The following is a 27,213-nucleotide window of genomic DNA, read 5'->3' as shown; positions in this document are numbered from 1 at the left end:
ACCACAACTGAACAAAAGGTTGAGCGAACAGGGAAACATCTCACCGTTCCTGCCCTTCTTCAGGTGTTCTTCGTCTGTCGGGACTCCGGGGATTCCCAGGAAGGTGTTGTGGGTGTTTCCATACCAGACAAGAAGCTCCTGGTCTGGGGGGATGGTCTGAGGGGGTACAGGAGGACTTCTTTAATGAGGCATTTTATTTTGCTCATCTGCGCAGCCCAAAAAGTCACAAATCACACACATTCAGTCCTGTTTTTAACCGACAGGCGGCGTAGTTCCTTGCACGGCCTCCTCTCTTCCCTCCTCGCTGCTGCACAGAACCAGGTTTGTTTCTCACCTCCACGGCCTTGTAGAAGATGCTGCTGCCGATCTGCACCACCTCCAGGTTTTGCTCCTGCTCGTTCCTGGCGCACTTGATGTAGGTCATCCAGCTGCGCTGGTCCTCCTGGCTGGCATCGATGAAGTAGCGCACCGTGCCGTCTTCATTGAACACCTGCGCGCGGGAGAACACGGAGCCTCGGGTCAGCACACAACTACAGGCAGAGAGGAAGTCCAAGTGTGGACGGTGCACATTGGTCCTCGCGGTCTCACCTCCCACATCAGGTTGTTATTCTTGAGCAGGTCCACGTGCTCGGGAGACAGGACCTTCCCGGTAAAAGGGCCCATCTCGGTCCCGGCTTTGATCCAGGTCTTGGAGAAGATGCCCAGGCCCTCTCCAGGGATGGAGCTCTGAGCGATGATCACCTCGCTGGGCAGCACCAGACTGGACAACTTCTGCACCTCTGAAACATAAAGAAATAGGACCTGCGAAATTAAATGATTTAAAAAAACAACAACAACCACACATCGACTGGAATATATTTTTCAGATATGAAATAAATGTCATGGGGGTGAACTCAAACGTGAGTGAGTAGATGTCAATGCTCCTGTCCTGAAAGCACTAAATGGACTGAGGCTTATTTTAGTCACGAAATATTAAGCTACACCTTTATCCTCCATTTAATTCGATTATCTGGTTGAATTGAAGGTTTTTGTGGCGCACAGAAACCCCTCGGAAAGCATTTTCATCCGCAGCAGAAAAGGACGAAAAAAAAAAACCCCGAAAAAAACTTGCGCTTCTTTAATGTCAAAATCAAAGATTTTTTTATTTGAGGTTGCGAAAGAGAGAGAGAGAGAAAAAAAAAAAGCTTTGCCGAATAGAGGTTAAATGGTCCTCTATTGCGCAGGGTCCAGCAATTTGTCATGCTTCAGATGTGATATTCATTAAAGTTTACTGGAAAAGAAACGGCTAATTCCAAATTCATTATCCTTTTAAGAACTTTGTAGCAATAAATTTGGGCTGAATGAAACGTGGGCTTGTTTAAAAGACTCAGGAATTTCTGCAACAAAAAATGGAAAGGCGATTAGATGGTTGACATGCAATGAATAGCATTAGATTTAGCCTTCACGGTGCATTATGCGAGGAACAGCAAATCTTTTAAGGAGAGAGAAAGAGAAAAGCTCCGGAGCCCCATAGCTGCCAAGAGAGGAAAAGAGACTGTCCGGAGATTGATGAATGTGGGATAAAAACCTGTGGACTTCTCAAAGAAAAGAAACCTTTTCTCTCCGCGAGGTTTAAGTGGAAACTTTCCCAGGTCAAGCACAAAGTTAACCAAATGAATTTAATGGCCTGCGTCTGCGGTTACACGCATAACAAGACTGAGGAGAGGGTTAACGCGTTAAATGGCTCGAAAGAAAAGTAGGAAAGAAAAAAAAAACGAGGGAAAGAGCAGAAAAAAATAGCAACAATGAGATAGTCTGGGAAATAAATTAAAAATATTCATGGTGCGATAAGTTACTTAAATGAACTTGTTATTCTTGGGAAAAAAATCTCTCTGACAAATGAGTTTGTTTTGTGTGGGGTTTTTTTTTTGTTTCGTTTTGGTCAAATTATGTGTGCGCAAATTTCTTCAAGCTAAAAAAACAAAACAAAAAGTGATTAAAATGGCAAAAGACGCGCAGATGCGATTTAAATAAAATGTCAAATGAACCTCATCAATTAAAATGAACATCATCCAAACAGAGCGCGGCTGTGAGGTCAAACAGTCCAGCAGGTGAGCCTACCTCCGGCGAAGGACTGCGCCAGCACCTCGGCGGTGAAGGCGGTCCTGGGGCTGTTGCTCTGCCGCTCCTCCGCCAGGTGTTCGCCCAGCACGTTCCTCCACCTGCCGTACAGGAAACTGTGCAGGATGTCCGAGGTGATCACATCTGACAGAGAGCGGCTCGGACACTTAAATCCAGACTTGAGGGCCAAAGCATCGGCGGGCAGTACGGAGCCCATGTTTGCAGGAGGAGACAAATCTAGTCAAATGAAGTTAAAGGAGGCGCAGAGCTGCTGCTGCTCCTCTGGCGCGTCTGTGCGTGAAGGCTGCCCTGTCTGGCTGTGAGGGTCTCTTTATATGAGTGGCTGCGTGACCCCTGTCTAATTACTTATTAATGACACACCCCTCAGCGTGGAGCTCCCTGCTGCACCCGCCAGCAGCCTATTAAACGCACAGGAGAGCAAAACTTTTTTTTTTTTTAAATTATCTGAACATCAAGTGATTTTTTTGGGGGGGGGGGGGGGATGTTGCAAAGATTTCAAATACATAACTGATGACAATCTATACCGAAGTTAAAACTTTTGAAAACTGCAGCAGTGAACAGCCAAAGCTGCAGTTTTCTAAATGTAACAACGAGGTGCAGAAGTGGGTCATTGAGTCTGGGACCTGCTCGCCCGTTTGTTCTCAGGCATTTGGTATTCATGCGCTGGTAATATTACTATTATTTTTTTTGTGAGGAGTTAGCGCGGGAATAACAAGAATAAAAAACACGTTTTTTTTTCCAGCATTGTTCGCATGCAAAAAATGCAAAGCTGCTTTGACGTGGTCCACTTTTTCAAGCCCTTGTTGAGGTAAGCGGTTTAATATTCATGGATGTTCTGCGCCCCCCTCCTCCTCCCCCTCCGCCGCTCCCTCCCTCCCTCGGTATTGTGACAACGTTTAGATGAGTATATACGAGTCTTTTCTTCTCTCTAGTCACAGTCCTCTGTTTTTCCTCTCTTGGCTATTTTTCGGGCTTGATGGACTGGGGCTAAATGGGCAGTTTTCCTTCTTTTCCAGCAGAGAGGACATCTTTATTCCATCCCCGGCTCACAGGTTTCCTATTCAGCTCCCCTCCAAGTAATGTCAGGCCCCTGAAAAGTGCTGCAAATCAATCTTTCATGGTGTTTTGAGGGCAATTTGACATCCATGCACTCCTCTTTTCACTCAAACAACTACAAGGGGATTGTCCGCAAAAAATAGGCAAGTTCTCCCTCTCTTTTTTTTTTCCTGCACGAATATGGCAACGTAATGGGAGAGAAGATATGGCAACTAAATACAATAGCGGAGGGGTTTGTGAGTAGCAGATAGTGAAAAGGCAAGGTGAGTGACAGGGCACGAAAAAAGATTACTGTGAAACAGCTGCTTTTTATGAGCGGGCCCCTCCTACGTTTGTCTCCTTTTCCCAGATGAAATTTCTCTGCTCTTTCAACGGGATTCTTTCTCATCTAGATTGATTTACATTTATAGCATTCATCACACAAATCCGAGGTAAATGGCGGGACAGGGGGTGGGGCCGCTCTTTATTAAAGAGGAATTAAATGAATTGAATTGGGGTAACGCATGGATTTGATTTGCTTATTTATGCATTAACCTATGGCATTATGTGGAGCTGGTAAAGCCTCGGGCATGTCAGCAATAGCAAATCATCCTGCTCCGCTGTTCCATTGTAAACCCATTTAAGCTGTTATTCTGTCCATTTAAAGCTTATCAATTTCATGTGGATGATTGACAATTATTGCACAAAGAGTGAGGTAATTGTTTTATTTCAAAGAGCCGGTGGGAAACGAATCAAAGGGGAGAGTTTGTTTGGAGGGATATAAAAGAGGCGAAGCAAGCGAACGTTTGCTTTCTTTTTTAAATGACAGGAAAAAACGTTGTTTTTAAAAAAAAAAATCTGAACGTTTATATTTTGCGTGTATCTCTATAGAAATATTAAAATAAAATGATTTACTGCGGGACTCTCTCTCTCTCCCTCACACACACACACACACACACACACACACACTAGTATAGGAGAGTCTCCCGGGATCCTCCGCAGGGTCATTAAAACCAGATTAAGGTAGCTGCCGCAGTGTGCTGGATCCTGAAGATCCGCTAATCTGTTGCAAAGGTGAGAGAGGTGCAGTCCCCCCTTCTTGTTGGACAGACAAGGACACCTGCTTGATGGGAGGGGAGGGGAGGTGGTGTGTGTGTGTGTGTGTGTGTCTGAAGGGGCAGAGGGGACATGAATGGGTGCCTTTAAAAAAAAAAAAAATCTGTTTCCTTCAGATGCAAAGACACTAAATTGCAGACGAGAAAAGACTAAATCCGGACCGGAATTTTAACATTCATAATAAAACTGAATCAAAAACCTCATTTTGGATTTTTTTTCTTATCAGCTGCTGCCTTAAAGTAGGAGGTCCACTGAAGCAGTTACTGTTTGATTAGAACGAATTGATATTTGATGAACTGATCAGAATATGGTTAGGAAGTGAAATATCCATCTGGAAAAAGAAAGTATTTTCAAATGAATAAGTGACATAGCAGTTGCTGAAAATGGAGGAGGGGGGGGGGGCAAAAATAAAGAAGACACCAACAGAAATTGTTCAATTATTGACTCAAGGATATTGTTTTTGCTTGGTGCTACATGTGCTGATGCAGTGAATTGGAGTAGAATGTTGCAGCAGAAGCATACAAATCCCATCTTAAACATTTGTCTGATTTTAAAATCGGTTCTCAGCTGCTGCTGTTACTGCCTCCATGTCCGCTCCTCCGGTTTAAACACTCAGCAGACTGTTTGTTTTCTAAATGCTGCTACATCAAGAGTCCCTGAAGGAGAAAAGGTGTCCAAGAAAGGATTGTAATGATGCTCATACCTCTAATCCTCTGTCTGGGAATGATTCTGGAACGACTACATTATTAGACGGCGACAACGGACTGCTGGGTCAGAAGTGTCCACAGGGATGGAATGCTTAAGAAAAAAAAAAAAAAAAAAAAGGGGAAGAAGGAAGAGGATCAAAATCAAGGGCTGGATTTGGAAACAGCTGCACAGCATCAATGCAGGGGCCGGTATGGGGCCGCGCAGGGGCCACTGTGGCAGGAGCCTCCCTGCTGGGTGCAAAGATGTGCAGTGACAAAGCTGGAAGGGGTGGAGGGGACATCTCACTGGACCAGAGCCTGAGGGAGGTCATACTGATGCTGGTGGTGGACAGGTGACAGAAACAGAGAGCCCTGACATGCTGCAGCCTGAGGGGGGGGGGGGGGGGGGGGGATTCTATTGGGCAAATTAAAAAACAAAACAAAAACTGTTGTTTTCGTCACCTTAGTTCATAAACTTTCATAGATAACTTCAGTTATTTCAAGTGAAAGACTGGAGGTTGATAAATATGAACATGAGGAATTCGTCCACCGAGCCGGTTTAATACATCACTCAGGGAATTCTACACAACTATGTGAAGCCTGACGTCTTCATCCGCTTCATTTCATACAGAAAGTGCCATGAATCGTTCAAAATACCGCAAATGTCAAGATACTCATTGCAGTAAAAACACAAAAAAACAACAACAGATCAATATGTTGGTGCAGTTCACCATTCATGAATCAGTAACTGATGCTCCACAGTCCAAACAGAAGATAGCTCTCACTGTTAAATCCAAGTTGATAAAGATAAAGATGTACGGTTCAACCACAAGAGCGGCTTGCGGAAAATTTATTTGAATTTGAGAAGTGGCAATAGACTATAGAAAATAGATTTTCTGCTAATAAAACATGAAAACATACAATTGGCCTGTATTCTCTACGTATCACGTTAGTTCACACACACACGCACGCACACAATAGAGCTCTCAAGTTTCCACTGTGAAACTAATATTCAACACTGAAAGTACAACAAAAGACATCCAAATGTTTGTCAAAAAACAAAAACCAGCTTAACAGTACACAATAAAGGTAGTCTGGATGTTTTTAATACATGGTTAACTGTACACAAAAGGGGAAAAAAAGCCACCATAATTAGATATTTTGAAATTATATCCCTTTCATTAAGAAATGTTAATACAAGAACCATTTTTCCATAATGATGCATCATTTATATCATTTATGTTAGATCACACAAAGAAATAAAAAATTAATTAAAAAGTTATTAGCATTGGACTGAGTCCAACGTCCCGCTGCGTCCCTGCAGAAGGCTCAGCGGGACGTTAGAGAACTGGGAGGTACCAAATAAGACAGTTTTTATTTTTTTGATCATAATACTTAAAACAGAAAAATACTACATTTAATCATTACACAGGTAGAATTACAGAGGCTTAGCAGTCTTGAATAAATCAGGTACAGAACATACACAAAAATCTACCACTTTGTATTTTTCTTCATAACAAGATGCAACATCAAATTTCAAATCACATTCACAATCTTTGAACATTTTCAGTAAGAAAAAACAGAACAGAAAAAGAGGGACAATTTTCCTGCAGCGAGGATCACAGGAAAAAAAATAATTTTTATAAGTATATATATATATATATATATATATATATATATATATATATATATATATATATATATATATATATATATATATATATATATATATATATATATATATATATAAATGAAACATATATATTTTAAATTAACAGTCAAATATATGAGCATATATACAGTTTTACAAGGTAGCAAAGGCAAAAAAGCTATTTGCAACATCCCCCTAAGTCTTATATCAGATCACTGTAATAAATTATCCATGACATTTCCATTTGAAAAAAGAAAAACATCTTAAAACTACAAGTTAAAAGTCTTTCAAAAATATTAGAGAACCCATCTTTGTTTCAAAAGTGAAATAAGATATTGCACCTTTTTCTTTTAAACCAGAGTACAATAAAATGACAATGAAAAACAGCATACAATGCACAATTAAATTAGAACTATTGCCACTGGCTGACATTAATCCTTCTTTAAACCTTGTAAAAAAAAAAAAAAAAAACAACATTTCCTGTAACAAAACATCACAGTTTCATTTCACTGAATTATGTAAAAGGAAAAATAACATTTTAACACACTCTTTAAACATCTTTATGACATGTGACAAATCAATATTCAAGACTGCTAAGCACATCATCATGGATTCATTTCAACATAACTAGAAAAAAATAGATCATATTGCCGTTTGAAATGTTACAACTCTTGGGTTCATTTTGGCGGTACAATCTGAGTCAAGACAGGAAAACATAGAAAAACGAAAAACAGCTTGCTCAAGTCCAAAAAGCGATCCCAGATACGGTCTATTCAAAATAACAGTGTACATAAGCATTTAGTAACAAATAAATGTTGCTGATTTTAGAAATATATTTATCATAGAAGTCATTCTACAGCTAGTGTTTCTCATTAAGAAAAAAGTCTTCAAGGCGTTGCAAATCTAGAACCCTCCGCTAAAAAAGGGCCACTTCCATCCTCAGTGATTCAAGTCTTTTCTTCTCTAATGATCCTGCAGAACAATCACAAAGGTTACAATCGCCGCACACACGCAGAAACTCTACAGATACTCTCATTGGTGTCAACAAATACCATGAAAATATCAAACGGTGAACGACAGACGGGACCAGTTTCTTCAGTTGTAAATATTTCAGCTTCCTCCTGGGCACCATCAACGTTTCTGGGTTAAAACAGACGGTTAAGACCCACGTGACTGCTGACACGCATCTTCATGGCTCGTGGTCATTACAAAGATGATGGGTCTGCAGCTAAAAACGGAGCGTCCGATTCACCCCACGGACACGCAGCTGAAAACGCATCCTAAGAATACACTTAACGGTCGGCAGTTGATGTTTTCCCCGACACGTTGACAGTTTTTAGACCACACGATTCATCTGTTTAAATGACATTCAACAGACACGCCAGATATTTATATGCCAAATGACTTGGATTCTCACAGTTTTAACTGCACACTGGTGTAAAACATGCAAACACGCTAAACTGAAGGAATTTCGAACTGACGCCGTCGCTCAACAAATATTGACTCCACTGTCAACGTCAGCAAGTATGGATGCATGCCAACAGTAAGAAATCTGTAGCAACCTTGGTGCAGTCTTTTTTTAGGTTTGTTTTTGACTTTCACTAAATAAATTAGTGAATTAATCTCAGGAAGAATCTGTACTGTGTGTTAAGCACTCAAGTGAGAAACAGAATGAAGTATTTTTCTCTTAACAGAAGCCGATTCCTAAGGAGCCGTCAGAGCTTCAGTCTCCTTGAACTCCGAGCCGCTATCAACATCTCTAATTTCTTCAGAAGTCGGCGTGCGGATATTTCGGGGCTCCTTTTGACACGTAGCTTGCTCGTGTACTTCACCTTTCCATGATTATTTTCCTGAAATGCAAACTCTTTTTTTTTTGCCCCAAAATGCATTCCTGTTTCCTTTTTCCACCAAAAACCGACCGCAGGGTTCTGCACTTGCCATCTCTCCCATGCCAACGCCGGAACAGAACGAACGAGACGAGTGGCAACACAAACAGCAGCGTGGGCGAGGAGGCGGAGCTGTGTGGCCACAGTGGTGTGTGTGGGTGTGTGTGTGTGTGTGTGTGTGTTTTTAAGCTGGGCATGAGGGAGCAGATGAGAGCAGCTGCTATGGGTGGTACTGATAGTGTGGAAAATGAGTATTGGTGCAGGTCTAATCAGAATCAATATTTCTGACAACACAGTTTCTTAGCACAACCCAATTTACTGACAACCACAGCAGGCTGCCCCTCTGAACCCAGCGGTACAATCACTGGAATTCACCTTCACTTTGGATGACTGATGTTTTTAATGAGGGGCAACAGGCCTCCACAGTCTGCCAGTCTCCCTCACAATCAGCAAGTTAAACGGCAACGTTGGTTTGAAGTTTCGCCAACAAAAGGAACATAAGTCAGAACTCTTGCCGAGTGTCAAGAATGATATCTTCTGCTAACATGTTTGAGGGTGTACAGGTACTAAGCTGTACTCGGTTTCCGTGTTCTTCTGTACAGAAGTGGGGCTTGAAGCCGGTTGTATGTACTCATCATTAACACGCTGTATAAAAAAGAGCAGTAGTCCTGTATTTGCTGCCACTGATCTCAGTTTAATGGAAATAAATGCTTGGCAACTGAAACAACATTTGCAGAAACACCTCCATTAAGATGTTCCTGTCTAACAAATAACTGCTCCAGCGGCTCAACCCCGACGGGGCTGCTGCTACACATACACGTTAGGGGTAAATATAGATTGATTGTTTACGTATTTTCATGGGACTTGTTGACAATAATCACTTAAAAAAATAAAAAAATCTGTTGTTAGTTCTAACATGTGGGTTTGCGTGGAGGCAGGTGGCTCTCACCTGAAGGCCCGGGGCTTGTGTCTGCTGTGCGCCCTGGTTGAAGTACGCCATCGGCTGTCTGTAGAAGTCAACCCAGGCGTTGAAGTCAGGGTTGGAGGTCTGCTGAGATCCAGGAGCAGAGGTCTGGCCTGTAGAGGAAGCAATACACCAGTCAGCACCGAGTATGAAGACAAGAGAATGGGATCATAATAAAGTGCTTCCATGTGTGCTCACCCCAAGCTTTGCTGTATTCAGGAGCAGTGCTCTGGGCCTGGCTCTGCTGACCTGCAGCAAACACCATCACCGTTACAAACACAGCAGCAGCCTCTACAGGACTTTTTCATTATATACACTTTAATACCCATTTTAAATACAGCTTTCCATTCTGACAGCCTGAAAACAATTTCAATTTAAGCTCACGCCCATCAGATCCTGAGCTTTGCATGAACCGAGAATGTTTACGGGGATTAAATGTGAGCCTTTTGCAGCATTTGTTACACTTCCAGACACTTGCCTAGCTTTTTATAATAGTGCTCCCAGTCCATCTGGCTTGTCTGGGATCCATTGTGACCTGAAACCAGACACAGATAACACCACCAGGGTTACTGAGAGTGAGCCTTTGTTGCCCCCTCCCTTTTTTTTTTTTTCCACCTTTGGCTCTCATCTACAATTCTGTTTCCTAATGATTTCAATCAAACAGCATATTTAAAAATCTGTCCATACAGGAAGGAGGTGGTTTGCCACAAGAAATGTGACTATTCCATCACGGCCTACAGAGGAACTCAATATGACACTGTGGGTGACTCAAGTTTGTGGTTGATAAAACTGCTATATTTTGTTTCCTCCCTTATTTGACGACAGCTCTTTACTGCTCACCCTCCAATCTTATCAGGTAGCTTTAGCAGCAGTTTACCTGGGAAACCAAACCTGGCATGAGGCTCTTGGGGTGTTTACTCACTGTGGTCCTGCTGTCCTTGAGGCTGCCATATCTGAAAAGTTGTACCCCATCCTCCAGTCATGAAGGTCTGAGCACCACTTCAAAGGAGAATAAACAGCAGTCAAGTCAAGACTTAATGACCCAAGTTCTGATTCTTAGTCTTTTTGGGCCTTAGCTCATGAAAAAGTGATGAAAGTGGACTTTACTGTTGAGGAGGAGTGGTTGGTCCTTGGTTGTAGGGATTCATTCCAAAGTTGCTGTTACCCCCCATTCCTGGAGCCTACAGCAGAGAAAGGGAAGAGCTGGTGAGTGAGAGACCACACTTGTGTTTAAAAGAAGCCAACAGGCAAGGTCAGAGGGCACGGCCAGGCGCTGATGCACTCCATTAAGTCCATTTGATGGATTCTTCATGTTTAACCTCTGGTGACATCGTTGTGGCCACCAGGACCACAGCAGCCGGGCTCACCCCAGCAGCTCGCTGCAGTGACATGTGCGCTCATGAATATCAGGCCAGACAATAGCGTTTGTGGGGGACGGGGAGGGGGGGCAGGGCCAGACCACCTACCCCAATTCTCTCATCGATCAGCTGGCGGGCCTTCTCCAACTGCTGAGGGGTGCCTCGGATGGAGAAGATGCGCACGTTGGGGTCAGTGTTGGGCGGTGGGTTTCTCTGTAGCTCCACGTGGGCACGAGACTGCTCTTTGATGTTCTTGATGGTTTCTCCACCTGGGAAAGCATCCAGAATTAATAGTGTCACTGAGATATTTGAATGCTTCAAAATAAAGTGCCTTCAGGGCGGTGGACAATATTTAAAAACACCCCTCATCTATCACACTCCAGAGCTGTACCACTTTATTCAGCAGCAAGTCACTGGAATGAAACGTTGGCATTGTACCTTTCAGCAAACCACGAAGTATAAACTCGACAATTCGAATCCAAAAACATTTCATAAGAGCATTTCTCACAAGTGCAAAAGCAGTAATGTGATTATGACAAAATAGCTGTAAAGTCCATGCTGGGACAAAGGGTTGGGTGGTGGATCTGTCCTACAAATACCAGACTTTGCAGCAGGAGTCTGCTGTTACTGGCTGAGATTCCCAACACGGACCCAAGCCACAGTGTTTTCTCAACCCCAAACAGACCTAAACCCAAACACTGAAGCATCACATTGTTTTTCAAGAGTGAATTTCATTGGTGGTCATATAATGTGACACTCCATCTCTTCGCAAACATTGACGTACATATCCGTGGTTTGCAGAAACATATAAGCTAACATTTTATTCTGACAACTGGACCCTCAGACATCTTTGTAACTTTCTGAAACCCACAACCTGACAATCAAACCAATTTCTCACAGAGGTGAAAAGAGTATGCAAAGTTTGAACTCCTCTCAAGCTCTCTTTTTCAGTCTTCAACACGATTATTTCTGTCATTCACACCATGAATGCCTTCGAGGTCCAAAGCCGTGCGCTGTTATTCTCATTTCAAAGATTAATTCTCCTCTTTGGACAGTTTCTCGCTCGCCTGCATACGAGAACACTTTTTCCTTCAGACACATTTTATTTCAAGCGTACCTGACTTCTGTTCACTGGGATCATGTCGAGTCACTTGACTATACGAGTGTGATAATGCTACCTTATGAAGGCTGGCATGTGTCTCACCACTTATCTACCATTCCATGGTAACATCCATGCAAATCAGGAAACAAAAGAGGACATCTCCTGCACACCACCCCCCTCCTCGGCATCAGATGCCAGCTTCCCGACGTGTGGGGAGAGCAATTACACCAGCAGGGAGAAATGAAACATAGCTGGCAGGAGAAAGGGGCCAAAATTGAAGCGTATCCTCCTTCTGGGATATCGTTTGTCTCTTTTACCCTTTTCATTCTTGACTCTGTGTTGTCCTCCTGTGATGAGAGGGGGCAGTGAAGGGGGGGGGGGGGGGCAACAACCAGCAAAACCCCCCTGCCTCTCCAGATCTGAACGAATAAGGCAGAGGGTGCTTCCAGGGGGGACACCGGGGCTGTCCCAACATCAATTACACATTTGTTCACTTGTGGCTGACACTCGGATGACCCTGGCTGACCCTTGAATGAAAACGCTCATCAAAAACCTCTCCTCCTCCTGCAGCCTATCCCTTGCTGCCAACAGACTGCACATGGGCCATTAACCCATTGTCAACCAAATGAAACTTTTGCCTTAATGAAGCCATTATGAGCTCTTCTAGTCAGACAGCAGAGAGCAATGAAGACCCCGACTATTCATTTCATGGACTAGGCTGTAGTGAGGACAGATAATACGGGCCTTATTAATGAGACTGGTTTAGTGAGCTGGAGAAAAGGAGGGCACACAAAAGTGCAACTGGTGACGGCATTCAGGCCGGAGCTAAGGGACTGGTTAGCTGCTGGTGGGGACAAAAACCACCGGCCTCCAGGGAAATATATATCAGAAGGATGTGCAACATGAAATGTACAGGTTTACATTAAAATATGTTTGAGTGGACGATGATTATATTACTATGAAGAAAAAATGTATTCAGGTTGTCTCTGAAGAATACATTTTATACTTTCCAAAAGCTGTGGTCACACTTCATTGCTTTCTTGGGAAATTATAATCATCTTGTTATCATAGTGGTATCAGGGTGGGATTTTGTTTTTCCTCAGAACAGTCGTAATTGGTCAAGTGATGGCAAATTATTTTGAAGCAGTTTTAATAAATGATTAACCATTTTAATTAATATTTAAAGCAAAAATGTTTTGACTTCTGATTTCTGGAATTGCTGGTTCCTGATTTCCAAATGGGATTTTTTTTTTTTTGGGCAGTTCATCTGAGAAGATGAGTCTTTTGAATAGGTCCCTGGTGACTCAAGTTCCATAAACAAACAAATCAAAACATATACAATATATATAAAATATACAGCTGTGCATTTCTGGTTATTGACAAACTATTCAGACACTTTTTTAAGAAATAAAATGCTACACTAACAGCTGAGGTGGCACAGTGATTCTCTCAGCTCAATGTTAGCATGCTAACATTTTATAAACAGCACTGAACACAAGATTACAGCTGAGGCTGATGGGTATAAATTAGCAAAATGACTACATAATTGAATTAGGTGGCATTTGATCACAGGCTACATGAAAAGTAAGTAATTTATTTAAGGCAAACATGAATGTTCTTAGATTAATGACAAACTGTCCACTCATATTTGAGACACTCCCCTTCATGTACATCCACAAATGATCAAGCAGTGCAAGAGCTTGAGTCAGTGAGATTTGTTGAACGCGAACACGACAAGTATCAAATACCACAGCAGTTCATCAAATATTTGGTCTGTCATTTTTAATCAAAGCAAGCAATCAGAACGAGATTTTCATGGTATTAAAGCCTAAAACATTGCGGTTTCTCAGTATACAGTATGAAACAATTAATAGTTTCATTCAGGAATGGACACAGGCTGCGCAATATACAATTATAATTGAAAATCAAAAGGTCCTTCGAAGCGCCAACATATACGATAAGAGTCAGCGTTCCTACCAGGGTATACAGCGCAAATAATTTTTCACAACAACCAGACTGACAACTAATAGCGGAGGTTCTGTTTGGACGTTAGCAATACATGGCTCGATATGCAGCCTTCAGCCAGTCCCGATCAAGCATGATTACAGCATGAACACCACTAGTTTACGGTCTTAAGTCCACTTAACTGGCTTTTCTGTACAGCTGTGAAACAAGCACATTTCAAACTTGATCAGAGGAAATTCCAGGTACTGAGCAATACAGGAAAACTCACAATTCTATCACACCATACGTGTAGTCAAGAGTTGTAGTGTCCTTGTTAGTGCTCCTGCAATGAATTCAAGCCTGTAATAAAGTGAGCAGGTTGGTGGGTGGCTTGATCCATCAAGCTGCATTGAGAGACAGTGTGTGAGTGTGTGTAGGGGGTCAAAACCAAGGGGCAATAGGCTGCATATGGCATCGTAAAGATATTAATCACCGCACCCTTTAAGGGCTGGCTGACAGCACCCAGACCCACCGCCATCTCGACCATATTGACCCACTTCATATGCTAATGCTCAGAGAGGGGGACGCAACGCCCAGGTTTATTTGTTTCCCTTGCCCCACTACATGCACAAAAGCCACTTGACATTTCTATTGCCATGTTTTTATCTTAGGTAAAGAGGGCCCCTTCGACCCCTCCCACCATTGCACGCACACACAGACACACACACACCAAGAAGAGACACATGCGCGCGCACACACACACACCTCCTTCCAATGCAATGGTCAATGACTTTTAAATAGCTGGCAATAGAGTGGGCATGAATAGCCAATAAGCTAATTCCTCCTATTCATTCCCTCGCTGCACTCTATTGGGCTGAAAGACCCTCATTAGATGCCAGGCAGCCTTCCACATGATTGAGGGCTGTTATTATGCACCTTTAACAATTAATGTCACATTACACGCATTATCCCCATCATTAAGCCCTTAGTGAAGCCAATGAATGCCACTTGTGCTGTATACATGAGGCCTAGAGGGAGAATGGAGGGTGGTCACTCACCCCTCATCAGTTTCATGCAGGGGCAGAACAGCAAACAGCGTTCGGTTATTTTAAAAGTGAAAAGGGCAATCTGTTGAGTTGGATATAATCTTCAACGGTTCATATTGATGAGTGCTCACAGCAAGAGGCCAATTAAATCAGGCATTCACACTTCCCAGCAACTGTAAAATGCAAGCTAACAAGAAAAGTTATATGCGCAAAGTAGAAGCAAAGCGAGTTCATTTTGAGGTTTTAAAAGGCTTCAATAACTTAGTTCACAACAAGTTTCCTTACCTTTGCCAATCACCAGGCCACACTTGTCTGCAGGTACAGCATATGTCACTTCCTGCAGTCCTGCAGGCCCACCCATGTTACAGTCACCTCGCCCTCGGCGTCCCATTACACCTCCAAACCCATCTCGCTCCTATAAAGGGGCCAAAAAAAAAGTAGCACAAACTTTTAATGTTATCGCTACAAACTTCAATGATTTCCGAGGAGGCTCCCAAAAGAAATCACAAAAAATTAGTTCAAAAAGTTCGATGCAGCATTTGCTCTCTAATTTGCTTTGAAGTAACAGTTTTATTAATCATGTTCTCATTCATAGAGCCTCTGCAGAGCAACTGCAGGGATGGCTTTAATATGGTTTTTGCAATCGCTGACACAATGTTAGGTTGTGTATTCTTATCAGTATCTTGTGATACTTAATCACCACCTTAGTTTCATACCTGAGCAGTCTGAACCAGTTCATTGATGAGGTGCACCGCGTGGTGGCAGTGGTCTGGCTGGCCCATCACCTGGGCAACACGGTCGGGACTAACTCCGTCATCTGGTTGACAAAGGAGGCAAAAAGGATCACATATGTATTCACTGCTGCTGAGAGCTGCGTAGGAGCAAAGGACATAGTGATATTTCCAGAATTAGAGCAGCATTCAGGTTTGGATTCCAAAGCTGAAACAAAAGGAAAAAGCTTCTACTTCAACCTTTGAATGATGCTCCATTAAATCTGGTAATTGTGAAGCTGCCTGAAGCTCATTCATTCGTTTTCTTAGATCAGCTGTTACACCCTCAGTTTCCAATCCAGAAAGAACACATGAGAAAGTCTGTGCTCATTTAAACTCCCAAACCATTTAAGTATATCATTGTGTTCCCCAAATTAATAGAGCTCCTGGTGAGGCTTCTGCGTGTTTCGCTACAAACTGCTCAAAAATACATCCCATAAATTCTCGTCAAAATCAAGAGTTTAGTCATTTCTTCTTTCAGTGGGAACATGCAGTCTGGTTTTGTCTTCCTACCTTGTTTGAACTGGATCCTGACCCCAGCATCATTCTGAATCTTCTTGATCATCTCTCCGTTCCTCCCGATAATGATCCCAACAGCAAATCTAGGCACGACCACCTGATCATGCCATCAGTGGGCACAAGAAAGACTCATGCTTAAACAACATCAACAGTAAGTTTACCATTTTTCTGTACGTATTTGTCCTCTTTCAACACCTTCATATTTTCAGCTACAGGAGGCACTCAAAAACCAAAACTCCCAGCTCTTTCAGGACAATATTAGTGCATTTTGAATAGCTTACTACCTTTTACACATTTTAAAATGCACATTTTTCTCTTTTCACAAAGTGAATGGAGACATTCTAAAATGTATTTGATATTTCAGTTACACCACACACATTGTATTTTCTGCATAATCCTTTTTCACTCATTAAAGTTGCTGAGTCTACGTCTTTGTTTTTTAATCAATTGTCTCCCATTTGTCTTTGATTTATTCACTGTGCTTTAAAGCAGTACGGTTCAATTGTGTTGTGAAATGTGTCAAATGCACAGTTGATGGTAGAGTTGTACTAATAAAATTAGCCAAAACCTGGCTGTCTCGAGAGTAAAAAACACAAATAAACAAGCTCTTACATCCAGACTGCCGCCACCCATTTTGGATCCAAAGTCTGCCCTGCCAGCCCTGAAATCTCCTTGGTCCTTGTCTCGGATTAGCTTCACCACCAATTCACGGGCTTGCTGGAGGAAGACAGCAGGAGGATACCAAATCTTAATTCACCAAAAAAACTGCTCCACATGAACAACTGTGTGGGTGATTCTGACGAATTCTAAATTTTCCAAGTGTTTTTGAAGCAGAACACTGAAGGCATAAAATGTGTAAAATTGTCTGTCAACTGAAAAGATGGAAGCACACAATGAGATTTTTTTTTTTCTCTCCCCCTTTTCCTTTTCGGACCGACCTGCACTTTGTGAGGATCCCCAGTGATTCTCAAGGGTTTGTCTGCTCCAGTGGGCATGGGGTCATCCTGAATCATTATCATCTGCACTCCTGTTCTCTCCTGCCAGGGTACAATCAGACACAGACCAAAGAGTTATGGGGACCAAATGCCTACTGTGCCATGGCTCGGAGAAAAAGTTTTATTCCAGGTGCAAACATGGTGACCTACACAAAGCTGCAAATGCATAGTGTCGTTATGAAAAGACTATCTAAAGACATATTTGAGGGAGCATTTCTGCTATTTGATTCAAACCACCATGAATGCTTTGATTATGATCAAACAAACATTTTTAGTCAGAGTATGACTGTCATGTTATTTAGACAACCTACATAAAGACCGTTAAGATTATAGTTTGAGATTTAACAGTCCTCTGGGTACTAGGAGATGCTGCAAATGATATGATCAAAAATTTAGGACAATCACGGAGAAGGGCTTGTCAAAGCAACCAAAAACTGTTAAAATGTACAAGTTCTATGGAAACGGACAAAAAATAATTCTTTGTCCTGTCAATCACCTTTTACTTGCTATTCTACATGGTCAGTGTAGTAAACTACCAGACCTGCAGCTGCTTGATGGTTTCTCCTCCCTTGCCGATAACCAGGCCGACTTTATTGGCGGGGATCAGGATCTGCTGGATGGCGCCATTCCCGTCCATCTCACAGTGGAATCCTGGGCCATACCGACACTGCTCCACAATCTCACTCAGCAACCTCTTGGCCTGCCTAGGGGGATACAGCGAGCACCAAGATGAGCATTTGTCACCACTTACAGATCCACCCACAAAAAAATTTGCTGCGTCACATTCTTCTTTGTCACATGAGAAAGGGGTGTTAAGGAGATTCAGTGACTGATTAAGAGGAGACATGAAAAGAGATTTGGGTTCGTGCCCTACGTGTCACAACAATGGGCACACTTTGCTTTTGCGCTGCCCAGTTTTCGGTAAATCTGTCAAAGTTTAGACTTACTCGATATTCTCGGGGCTCCCGGTCAGCGTGCAGGGCCTGTCCAACATGCCTCCACTGTCTATAATACAAAAAATAGAAGAAATCAGACTTATACTGACTTTAACTTTACACAGACTTTGCACTTACTACAACTTAAGAAAGGGATATTTCACATTGAAAATTACATTTTTTTCCAAATAGTTTTTTTTCCCCAACATGAAGTCTACAGACTAAACAACCTACAAACAGTTGTCAGTATCCTGACTGACACGAAGCGTTACCTCTGCACTGTAAGGCTGAAAATGGCCAAGACCTATTTCATTTTGTTTAATTCTATTTACAATGTACAGCACATGTTGTAAATATTTGAAACTACACATGTGGCTGTTGACCAAGTCTTTTCTGCAGGCTGACAAGACTTCACAGGTTACAGTCAAGAAAAACTACTAAAAAATAATAAGCTCCAGAAAGGGAATCTACTCATGTTCAACTGGCACAAATTCACTACACTGACAAAAATGAAAGTACAGGTTTTGATTTATGATGACGCTACTGGAGTATCTCTTTGTTCCATCTGATGCATACTTAAAGGTCTTGCTTGTTAGGTAGGTTGCAATTGCTGCTACGAGAAGTTGCAAATGTAGAGATGACCGGTTTCATGTGGTTCCTCTGCAGCTTAGACATTCCCCCCACAATTACTTAACACAAACACGTATTGAGGACTTGTGATTACTTTGTTCAAAGGCCATCGAAATCATCATAAAAGACCAAAAGACACATTTTAGATCAAGTTTAAGACCAGATCCTACTCTGTGAAGCCCGATAATTTAACAACCCTGTAATATGGGTCAATCAATTCTATTGCTGCTATGTTTTCAATATGTCTGTGGAAAAGTATAATTTCAAATGTTTGAGGAGGCAATCAATATCTCATTTCACACTAATAGGGTTAGGGGTCTTTGAATGAAAATAGCTTTTGACTGATTGAAGCTGGAGCTTACCGGAAGCTATCTGGATCTTACAGCCAGATTCCAGCTGAATTCTTGAAATCTGCTCTCCTCCTTTTCCAATGACTGGGAGGGGGAGATGGAGAGGGCCAGCTTTAGTCTTTCCAGACAGATTCAGTGACCCAAATACTGAGTAGAATGTCAATACTGATAATTACATGTCAAATGTTTGTATGGACAATAATGAGCTCACTTACTGAATCCCACCATCTTATCAGGCACTTTGAAGTCTTCTGTCGTAAGAGCCCTGCAAGATATTAAATGATCAATAATTTAAATTAAAAGCCCTCTGAAACCAGGATTCGTCTGAAAATTTGCCAACACTTAACGTCAAAGATCTGGAAATTTCTGCTTTTTGTGTGATCTTACAATTACTCACAACAAGTCTAAATACATCCAAAGATTCATATGCTTTGCTCACCTTTGATGTACCATTGCACCAAGGTGGTTCCCTACTGGGAGAATGGAAAGGAAACCAAATATTAATGTGTAAGAATTTATGAGCTCATGTTTAAATAAACAGTAAACAATCTTAAGTGATGAAACAACAGTGAGAGAGAGAAGGAGTCAGAGCTGCTGGGGATGGAAGCAGATGGAGACGACCCTGCCAATCCTTCATGTTTGCGTCTGACCCACAGCAGGATGGAAATCAGGCCTGCCAAGTGAGTGTTTCAATCAGAGAAAGACAGCAGCTGGGTCAGGGGCTGCAGGTTCAGAATTGAATTTTGACAGGTAGCAACCAAGAAAGGGTCCTGCAGGGTCACTGGAGGATGTGCTTTCATGGAAGTAAACACCTGACTTGATATCTAACAGGTTCAATCAATTTTATGGTCGTTTGCACTGATTTCACTTACTTGGGAAATGTAGCAGGGTTAACGCTGGAGAATGGAATGGCTATGAATATAAAAGAGGAGGTGTACTGAATTCATGCAAGGGCAAGACTGCGAGATAACCTACGAAAGCCTTGGATGTACTTGTACGTTTGACAATTAAATACTGAGAGATAGCCATTGTGACCATTACTCTCCTCAAGTTGTGGTTGCTTACAACCTTGAAAGAGAGAAATTGAGGCCAAACGGTTTCGATGCTAAACCTTAATCAGGCAATGCAGTGAACGCTTTCAGGGCTGAACTCTTCATACAACTATGACAAGATAAGGAGGACAAGACAAAGGATTCACATTTCCACCTCACAGGTACAAATGTGCCAAATCTTTGTTCTGTGTGCAAGATCCAGCAGGATGAAAAATTCTGTACACGGAACAACCAGGTTAAAAACTTTCCATACCAAACAAATGTAAGCAAGCATGGGTCAAAACAGATAAACACCTGGAACACTAGTCAATGGGTCTATAATGTTCCTGAGCATTAAATGCCCATCTGAAATTTCTTGTGGATGTTAATGAGGTTTTTGTGGAAAAAAAAAAAAATTAAACACCAGAAAAAAAGGTGCAATGTTGGATCCAACAGCTAGACTATGTCACAAGTCCCATTTTCAAAAATCATGCATCAGTCTTCCTTTGTGAGTTTAACTTCTGTGCGATGCTTCATTTTGGGTAAGAACACTTAAAGGCAAACCTAAGACGCATTATTTATTTATGCTGAACATGTCTGCCAAAATAGAAAATGAAATATAACAGGTCCACAACCATATAATTTGTAAAACTTAATTGCATAAAGCGAGGAAATATTTTAATTAAGTAGGAGAATATCAACATGAACACGAGGCAAAGAGTGCTGCTGTGTTAATGTGACAACAAGCACAGCCTCTCTGCTGCTCCAAAGTCAAAAAACAGAAATGTATTAAAATATCACTTGTCAAGTGTTGAAAACACTTGCATACAATTGTGAGTCTGCTCACGTACTCACTGATGGCTGTTTGTCCAGTTTCCAAACAAATTACAAAAGTAATTGCTAAAATCTGTATATTTTCTTCAATTGCTGCACAATTAAGAGTTAATTGACTGTCAACCCTACAGCTTTGGCGTCACCTGCAAATGCAGGGAATGATGATTTACTGCTGAGTGGTTAGAGCAAACCAACAACTCCACCTAAACAGACCTGGCAATCTGTCAGACAGAAAAGTGAAGTGACATGAAATGCTCAGGCTGTCAGGCTGAAATTGATAGGGGGGCCCACACACACACACACACACACACACACACACACACACACACACACACACACAACACAAGAAGAGAAAACCACTTAAGAGCATCCCTTTTTTTATGGTGACAGGGATAAATATTTAGAGCTTTTATGAAGCAGGATGACGTTTCCATGAAAATGTCAACATTCACGCAAGGCAGGATAAAAGTGAGTATGTGACAGAGTGTTATACAAGAACATCTGCGTGTTTACGGGTGACTTACCTCCATTGTCTAGCGAACGTTTCTGGCCTCCAAAGCCGTAGAGGAAGGGGTCTATGATGGGAGAGGAATTGTTCATGTTGGGCATCTGGTCTCCTCCCATCTTGGCTGCCATCTGGTGACAAGTAATAGCACAACATCGTGAATAAAGTTGAAAAGTGGTTTTGTGATGAGGATATTCTCCTTGACGACATATTGTACAGCTCTTCATGATGAGTGTGATACATTCCACTTGCTTGCTTGCTCACTAAAAGCAGTTTGATACTTTGAAGCTGGACCATGCCAAATGATGTACAGAGTTATCTTTTTAGCTTTAAACTGCACTTTTTCAGCATTACAGCAGCTGGCATCTGCCTGCTACAGTCCTTGTGGGAACTACAAGCGCTTTGCTGTAAATATTCATTTTCCTGTCATTTTTTTTAATGAACCTTTTGATTGTTGGAAAAGCCCCACAATCAACACAGTTCAGACCAATATCCAAAAAGACTGGGCTTTTCAGATGGGTTGTTGAAAGCTAAAATGAAGCTATCAATGGCCTAAAGCAAGGTATGCTGCTAATCATGCTTAGAGAAGCAGGAGGAGGGTTTGCAGATATTTTCTACAACTGTCTCGGTGAAAATATTTTACGTACATACATGAACTGTAAAACAACAACTTAGAACATGATGCCTCTGCCAAGGCTTCACAATCCTCTGAAGGTATGTCCAAACAACACTGATACAAAAGCCAGCCAGCTCAGAACCTCCTGTACCCTGTAATGGTAGCTCAGGGAGGTGATTCATCGTGCACAACAGTCACAGCATGAGATCTCACCATTTTGTGCAGCACTAACATAAACCATGCTTCCACACACCTTGGGGATCGATGTTTGACGTGACAGAGTTAGGCTGACCTGTGCGTCAAACCAACACGGACACTTAGCCGTGGCTGACACTTGCGCCTGAACATTTCTACATGTGCACTACACTTCTGACTTCATCTGACAAATTTCTATACGCGTTCTCATAGTAATGGAAAGTATCCAACTCCTGTACTCAACTTCAAAAGGGGACATGTTCATTTGCATTGTAGCCTCACTGAAAACCAGACAGTCTACTTTAAAAATCAGTCACATGCCTATCTTAAGTAGATGTTAATGTTCTGCTGTGAAGGACATTTAAATCTTCAATTACAGAGCTAGAGAGCACCAACAGAACTTTCCACACCCTGTTAATCTGCCACCTCTCCTCCCATACAAAAGTATAGCTTTTCAGAAAATTGCACTAAATTGGCATCTGTGCCTGACTGGAATTTTTTCACAATATGACAATATAGTGACTGCAATTAGAGTCTTCCATCACCTTCAGGGATGATTATCTACTTCAGGGCCCACAGAGATGAGAGCAATGGAAATAAGGAGACAGTGTTGTGGAAAGCAGCAATTCCACACCTGCTTCCTCTTCTAACTGCCTATGTCAAGCGACCAAAGTATTGTTGATAAAAGTCAGTGGTGAAGTTAAGGCTCAAACTTCGAATTGTTATTCAAGTTTTGTTTCATTACATAGTTAATGCTGAATCGTTCCTAACACCTGTGTCTGCAGTGACCTTGGGCCAACTGCTGGTCAGATCAAATATCAGTGATTGAAGGGATGATTTGTGCTCTTAAAAGTTTGAAATAGTTGGCACTGAGGGACTGAGCAATGTGTGATTGTCTTCAATTTTGGTTTTATTGTATCAATTTTTTTATTGAACACCACACTGAGAAGCAAACGAAATGCACATGCTTGAGTCTGATTTTATGGTTGCAAATTTTGCGCCAATATAGTAGAAAAACAAACATAACCTACATAATAAAAGTCAATATTCATAGAAGGGTAGACCACTGCAAGTCAAGACCTAAGCCAAGTTTCCCATGTCTTGTTTGCTAGCTGCTCATTCAAATGAAATAAGCGACAATCATTCTAACAACTGTCAAACCCTACACCGCTGTTACCATTTCAGGTATAAAATGGTGGATAAACTGTTCATCATGCAGGCCCTATGAAATGATGTGTTCCAGTATCGGAATTTATTCAATTTGGTCCGATAAAATTTGGAAAGGATGTAAGAGACACAAGTTATTTATGAGATGCTTCAAAACTACTCTGACCAAGAGATTTGATGCTGCCATGTCTCGTCATCACCCCACAAACTTTCTACAAAGATAAAATGCAACATGCTCCAAACCAGTTAAACATATCACTTTCAGCTCTGGGACATTGCAATGAGCAGTTTCCAAATTTACTTGACATTTTATAGAAAAAAAAAAAACAATTCACAGATTAACTGTCAAAGTGATCAACAGATCAACCTATAATGACAATGATGTTACCTGGAGCCCTGCTACAAATTAAATCTTGGAGGATCAAAACACCTGCCACAGATATGAAACCCCAACTCCAGAGGGGGCAGCAGTTGGCCCACATAAGTTCTCTCTCACGCAACCTGCTGGTTGTCTGGAACATACTGTCCATCCAATAGTAGAACCCCCACCCCCACTGTTGACTGGGGCCTCTGAGTAAACACCACTATGGACTTGATTGACCTCCAAGACAGACTCACTTATTGAATTTGCAAATATGTTAGAGCAATTCTTTACCCAAAAAGTGTATTTTACCTTGAGTGTACTCAAATAAGCACCTTGAGTTTACAAAGATGTGCTTACACTGCTGCGTCATTTCTTTACGACTCCACAATGCAGAAAGAGCCAGCCACATATATTTAGCTCAAAGCGAGTAGCCTCCTGTAGCCCCCAACAGCTAACAGCAGCAAAACTGTCTAGGAATGTCCCCTTAAAAACGTTCAAGCGCCTCCTCTGGCATAATCCATATCTTAATCCAGCCATATGCTCAGTAATACACAAACAATTTGATTGGAGCTTAAAAACAAACCAGCTACAATCCTTCCAGTTTGTCCCTACCGAGCTCAACCAGCTGGTGCATTCACTCTAACCAACTTGCTTGCGTTCATTCACAGGAGCGTCAAACCGGAAGTGTTACACTTTGTTTTTACTTCCAATCATGCTACTGTGAAAGAGCCAGTTGGTTCAAGTGGATCCACGAATTGGTCATGCTCAATAGCAACAAAACAGAAGGTTTGTAGTTTGTTTTTGGCTCCAATCAAAGAATGTGAGGATTAATGAGAATACGACTGCATTAAGACAACAAGGATTATACCAGATGATGTAGTTCGTAGTTTGTTGGCAACTGTTTTTGGACAGTTTTGCTGTTATTAGTTGTTGTAAGCTTCAAGCTAATTAGGAATGACTGGCTCTTACTGCATTCTCATAGGTTTCACATCAATAAAATCAAACATCTTTGTGAGCTCAAGACGTTTATTTCTAAGTATTTGACTCCAAATCACTCCAAAAAGAAAAAAAATTATATTTGTAAGTAATTGTAGTCAGGTGCAAAACTTTTAAGTCAAAGAATAGGTCTGGCACAAAGGTACGACAGCTACATTTTAGCATGGAGAACACATTGTTAAGTGCTGGGAAATTACTGTTTAGTCAGTGATATGCAGTATTCAAGGTGTCAGATTACTTTTCATACTGAAGAACCAATGGCGCTTTACTACTTTTCTTGTTTGTGGGTGGTTAATAGAGTCTGAGTGTTACAGGTGGGAAGACTTAGGTGCTTCTGTGAGACTTTCAGGAACAGCGGCAGACCAGGAACATCAAGCCCAATTAGGCAAACTGCAATACTCAATACATGCTGAATTTTAAAAAAAGTAAGAAAGAAAGAAATGAACATGAAATATATTATGGAGCAATTTCAACTACTTTAGGAGTTAAGATGTTAGTTACTGGCCTGGTGGAATTTAATGTCTTGCTTTTACATTTTTCATGGATTATAAACTAAAACTCAAGAGACGCTTAATGTATAAAACCAGCTTGTATCCATGTGCAGATCCTCAGTGGGGTCGCATATGGATACAAGGAAGCTGTGACCGTACAAACTTAAGTGTGGTGAAACATTTTTGGCCGCAGGAAATCTAGTATTTCAGGACCCCATTCATCAGAACTTATCGGGTAGATATTTAATGGGGGCTTTAAACATGTCATACACCAAAGGAACACTGAAATGTGACTGGCAAGTGAAGAATTTATCTGTATGAACTCAAACTGAAACCTGACCGAAAATATCTTACATTGTACTAAGCAATAGGGTGCAACAGATAACAAATTACGAATGTTAAGAATTACACTACATCTTCAGAAATGGGTTAAAATGGACCCACAAAGAAGATGAGCTACAAGGTGTACATCTACTACATTCAGCCAGTGATGAAATAATCACTTCTTGTAGCAAATAGACAGGCACTTATACTAACAAAGTAGTATCCATCTTCTGCTGGAATGTCAGATATTGTCTGTCAAAGTTAGAATAGGTGTAAGCAGATTGCAGGATATATTAAATTGTATTTTTCAGTTATTTTCCAGACTGCAAATGGAAAAATCCAAGTATGCTGAACAGGAGGAGTGGAGGGGGGCTTATTTGAACAGATGACGTTACAGTATATGGCCTAACTCCAACGCTGCCTGTTAAGACAGACCCTGCCATACAAGCTAGCCCGGCAACATTAGCTCCAGTAGCTAACTCGTTTTTTCTTATATTGAGCAAAATACGCTACAAGATTTGAACAAAACACTAATTTGGGTTAAAGAATGGAAATTGGAGGATTTAAACGTCGGTGGTTCAAGTGGTTACTAAACAAGCCCTCCGTGCGTCTCTTTAACTGGGGCAACAGACAGCTTCTCTAAAGCTAACTTCCAAACTAGCAAGCTAACTTTCTGACAGCGTGTCAGACAGCTGGGCTTCGAGTCTAAACCAAGTATTAGGTTTAGCTACGATGTGGGCCGGGCTGCCAGCCATCAAACTTGTATTTAGAAGTAAGAAAGCTAAGCTAGCTACAACTTCTGGTACTTGACAACAGGTTGCAGTGTATAACTTACTAAAGTTGCACAAACTTCCACATTAGCAGAGGCTGTGACGTCTTTTCTCAGAAATGGCTTGCTCGATCGAGTCGACGGTTCTGTCACTTATAATTAACACGTATTCGTTCCCGTGTAAACTCTAATCTGTCGGCTCAGCTATGCTGCCTCGGCTATTTAACATTAGCTTGCTAGCTTGCTGGGTGCATGAAGGACTGTTTGTGGCAGGGGGGTCTGAGGTGTCCCGACCAAACTCTTTTCCTGCTCCAAATTTAAACACGGTTTAATGGTTTGAAAGCATCGCACTTGTCCTCTCTGTAGAGCAGTTTACCTGTCGGACCCGGCGTATCGTGTCTGCGAAGTCATCTTTCGTTCCGGGCTGAGCCACCGAGGCCTGTCCCTGAACCAGCTCCGCCATCATCATCCGCCTCGGCAGCTGAGAGCCACTCTTAAAAAAAAAAAAAAAAAAAAAAAAAAGATCAGCACACGTGCCAAGCCAAAGCTCCGCGAGCCAGATGATCTCGCGAGTTGATCAGAGACCACGTTCGAGACAGGAAAACCTCTTTCACCATAACATCCATACAATAAAACACAAAATTGCGAAATATATTTGTTTGAATTTTGAAAATGGATTATTTATTTAAAGCATATACACACACACACACATATATATATATATATATATATATATATATATATATATATATATATAATAACTGTTGCATCACAATGCAGTTATAATATGTGTTGTTGTTATAATGTGTGTTG

General features: G+C 41.6%; 2 protein-coding genes across 6 annotated transcripts in view; both read right to left on the bottom strand.

The window, feature by feature from the left end:
* The window catches only part of prdm12a (PR domain containing 12a), a 3,203-nt gene extending 886 nt beyond the window's left edge, over positions 1-2,317 (bottom strand). The window contains exons 1-4 of the mRNA XM_086187414.1: positions 2,101-2,317; positions 589-779; positions 335-490; positions 45-156 (exon numbers count right to left, since the gene is read on the bottom strand). Coding sequence (XP_086043540.1) covers positions 45-156; positions 335-490; positions 589-779; positions 2,101-2,317 — 676 coding nt within the window. The remainder of the gene's footprint in view (positions 1-44; positions 157-334; positions 491-588; positions 780-2,100) is intronic.
* Positions 2,318-6,676: 4,359 nt separating this feature from the next.
* Positions 6,677-26,898, bottom strand: fubp3 (far upstream element (FUSE) binding protein 3). 5 transcript variants are annotated; one of them, XM_086187662.1, is made up of 19 exons: positions 26,777-26,898; positions 21,498-21,609; positions 19,548-19,578; positions 19,324-19,373; positions 19,121-19,192; positions 18,141-18,198; positions 17,735-17,897; positions 17,137-17,235; positions 16,811-16,915; positions 16,193-16,295; positions 15,626-15,726; positions 15,195-15,324; positions 10,926-11,086; positions 10,567-10,640; positions 10,382-10,458; positions 9,938-9,994; positions 9,658-9,708; positions 9,445-9,572; positions 6,679-7,581 (listed from the first exon to the last, which is right to left on the bottom strand). In XM_086187662.1, exons 1-19 carry the CDS (start codon positions 26,867-26,869, stop codon positions 7,573-7,575), a joined length of 1,674 nt encoding a protein of 557 aa, XP_086043788.1. In that variant the 5' UTR covers positions 26,870-26,898; the 3' UTR covers positions 6,679-7,572. The 5 variants fall into 5 exon arrangements, with proteins under 5 accessions (XP_086043791.1, XP_086043789.1, XP_086043788.1 ...); XM_086187660.1 differs by having other exon boundaries at positions 6,682-7,581; positions 19,548-19,581; XM_086187665.1 differs by lacking the exon at positions 19,121-19,192 and having other exon boundaries at positions 6,677-7,581.
* Between the last annotated feature and the right edge of the window lie 315 nt (positions 26,899-27,213).

Source organism: Aulostomus chinensis, chromosome 19 (genome assembly GCF_037954235.1).
Source record: "Aulostomus chinensis isolate RoL2024-O1b breed Wild chromosome 19, RoL_Achi_v1.0, whole genome shotgun sequence".
NCBI lineage: Eukaryota > Metazoa > Chordata > Actinopteri > Syngnathiformes > Aulostomidae > Aulostomus > Aulostomus chinensis.
Note: the sequence above shows the minus strand (reverse complement) of the source record. Positions and strands in the feature narration are given on the sequence as shown.

Coding starts and splice junctions, on each gene's coding strand:
- fubp3 (XM_086187660.1), bottom strand. CDS start 26,869: ATGATGATGGCGGAGCTGGTTCAGGGACAGGCCTCGGTGGCTCAGCCC. Junction 16,916..17,136: donor GGGATCCTCACAAAGTGCAG/GTCGGTCCGAAA, acceptor GTCTTCCTCCAG/CAAGCCCGTGAATTGGTGGT. Junction 15,325..15,625: donor AACTGGTTCAGACTGCTCAG/GTATGAAACTAA, acceptor GCCCCTTTATAG/GAGCGAGATGGGTTTGGAGG.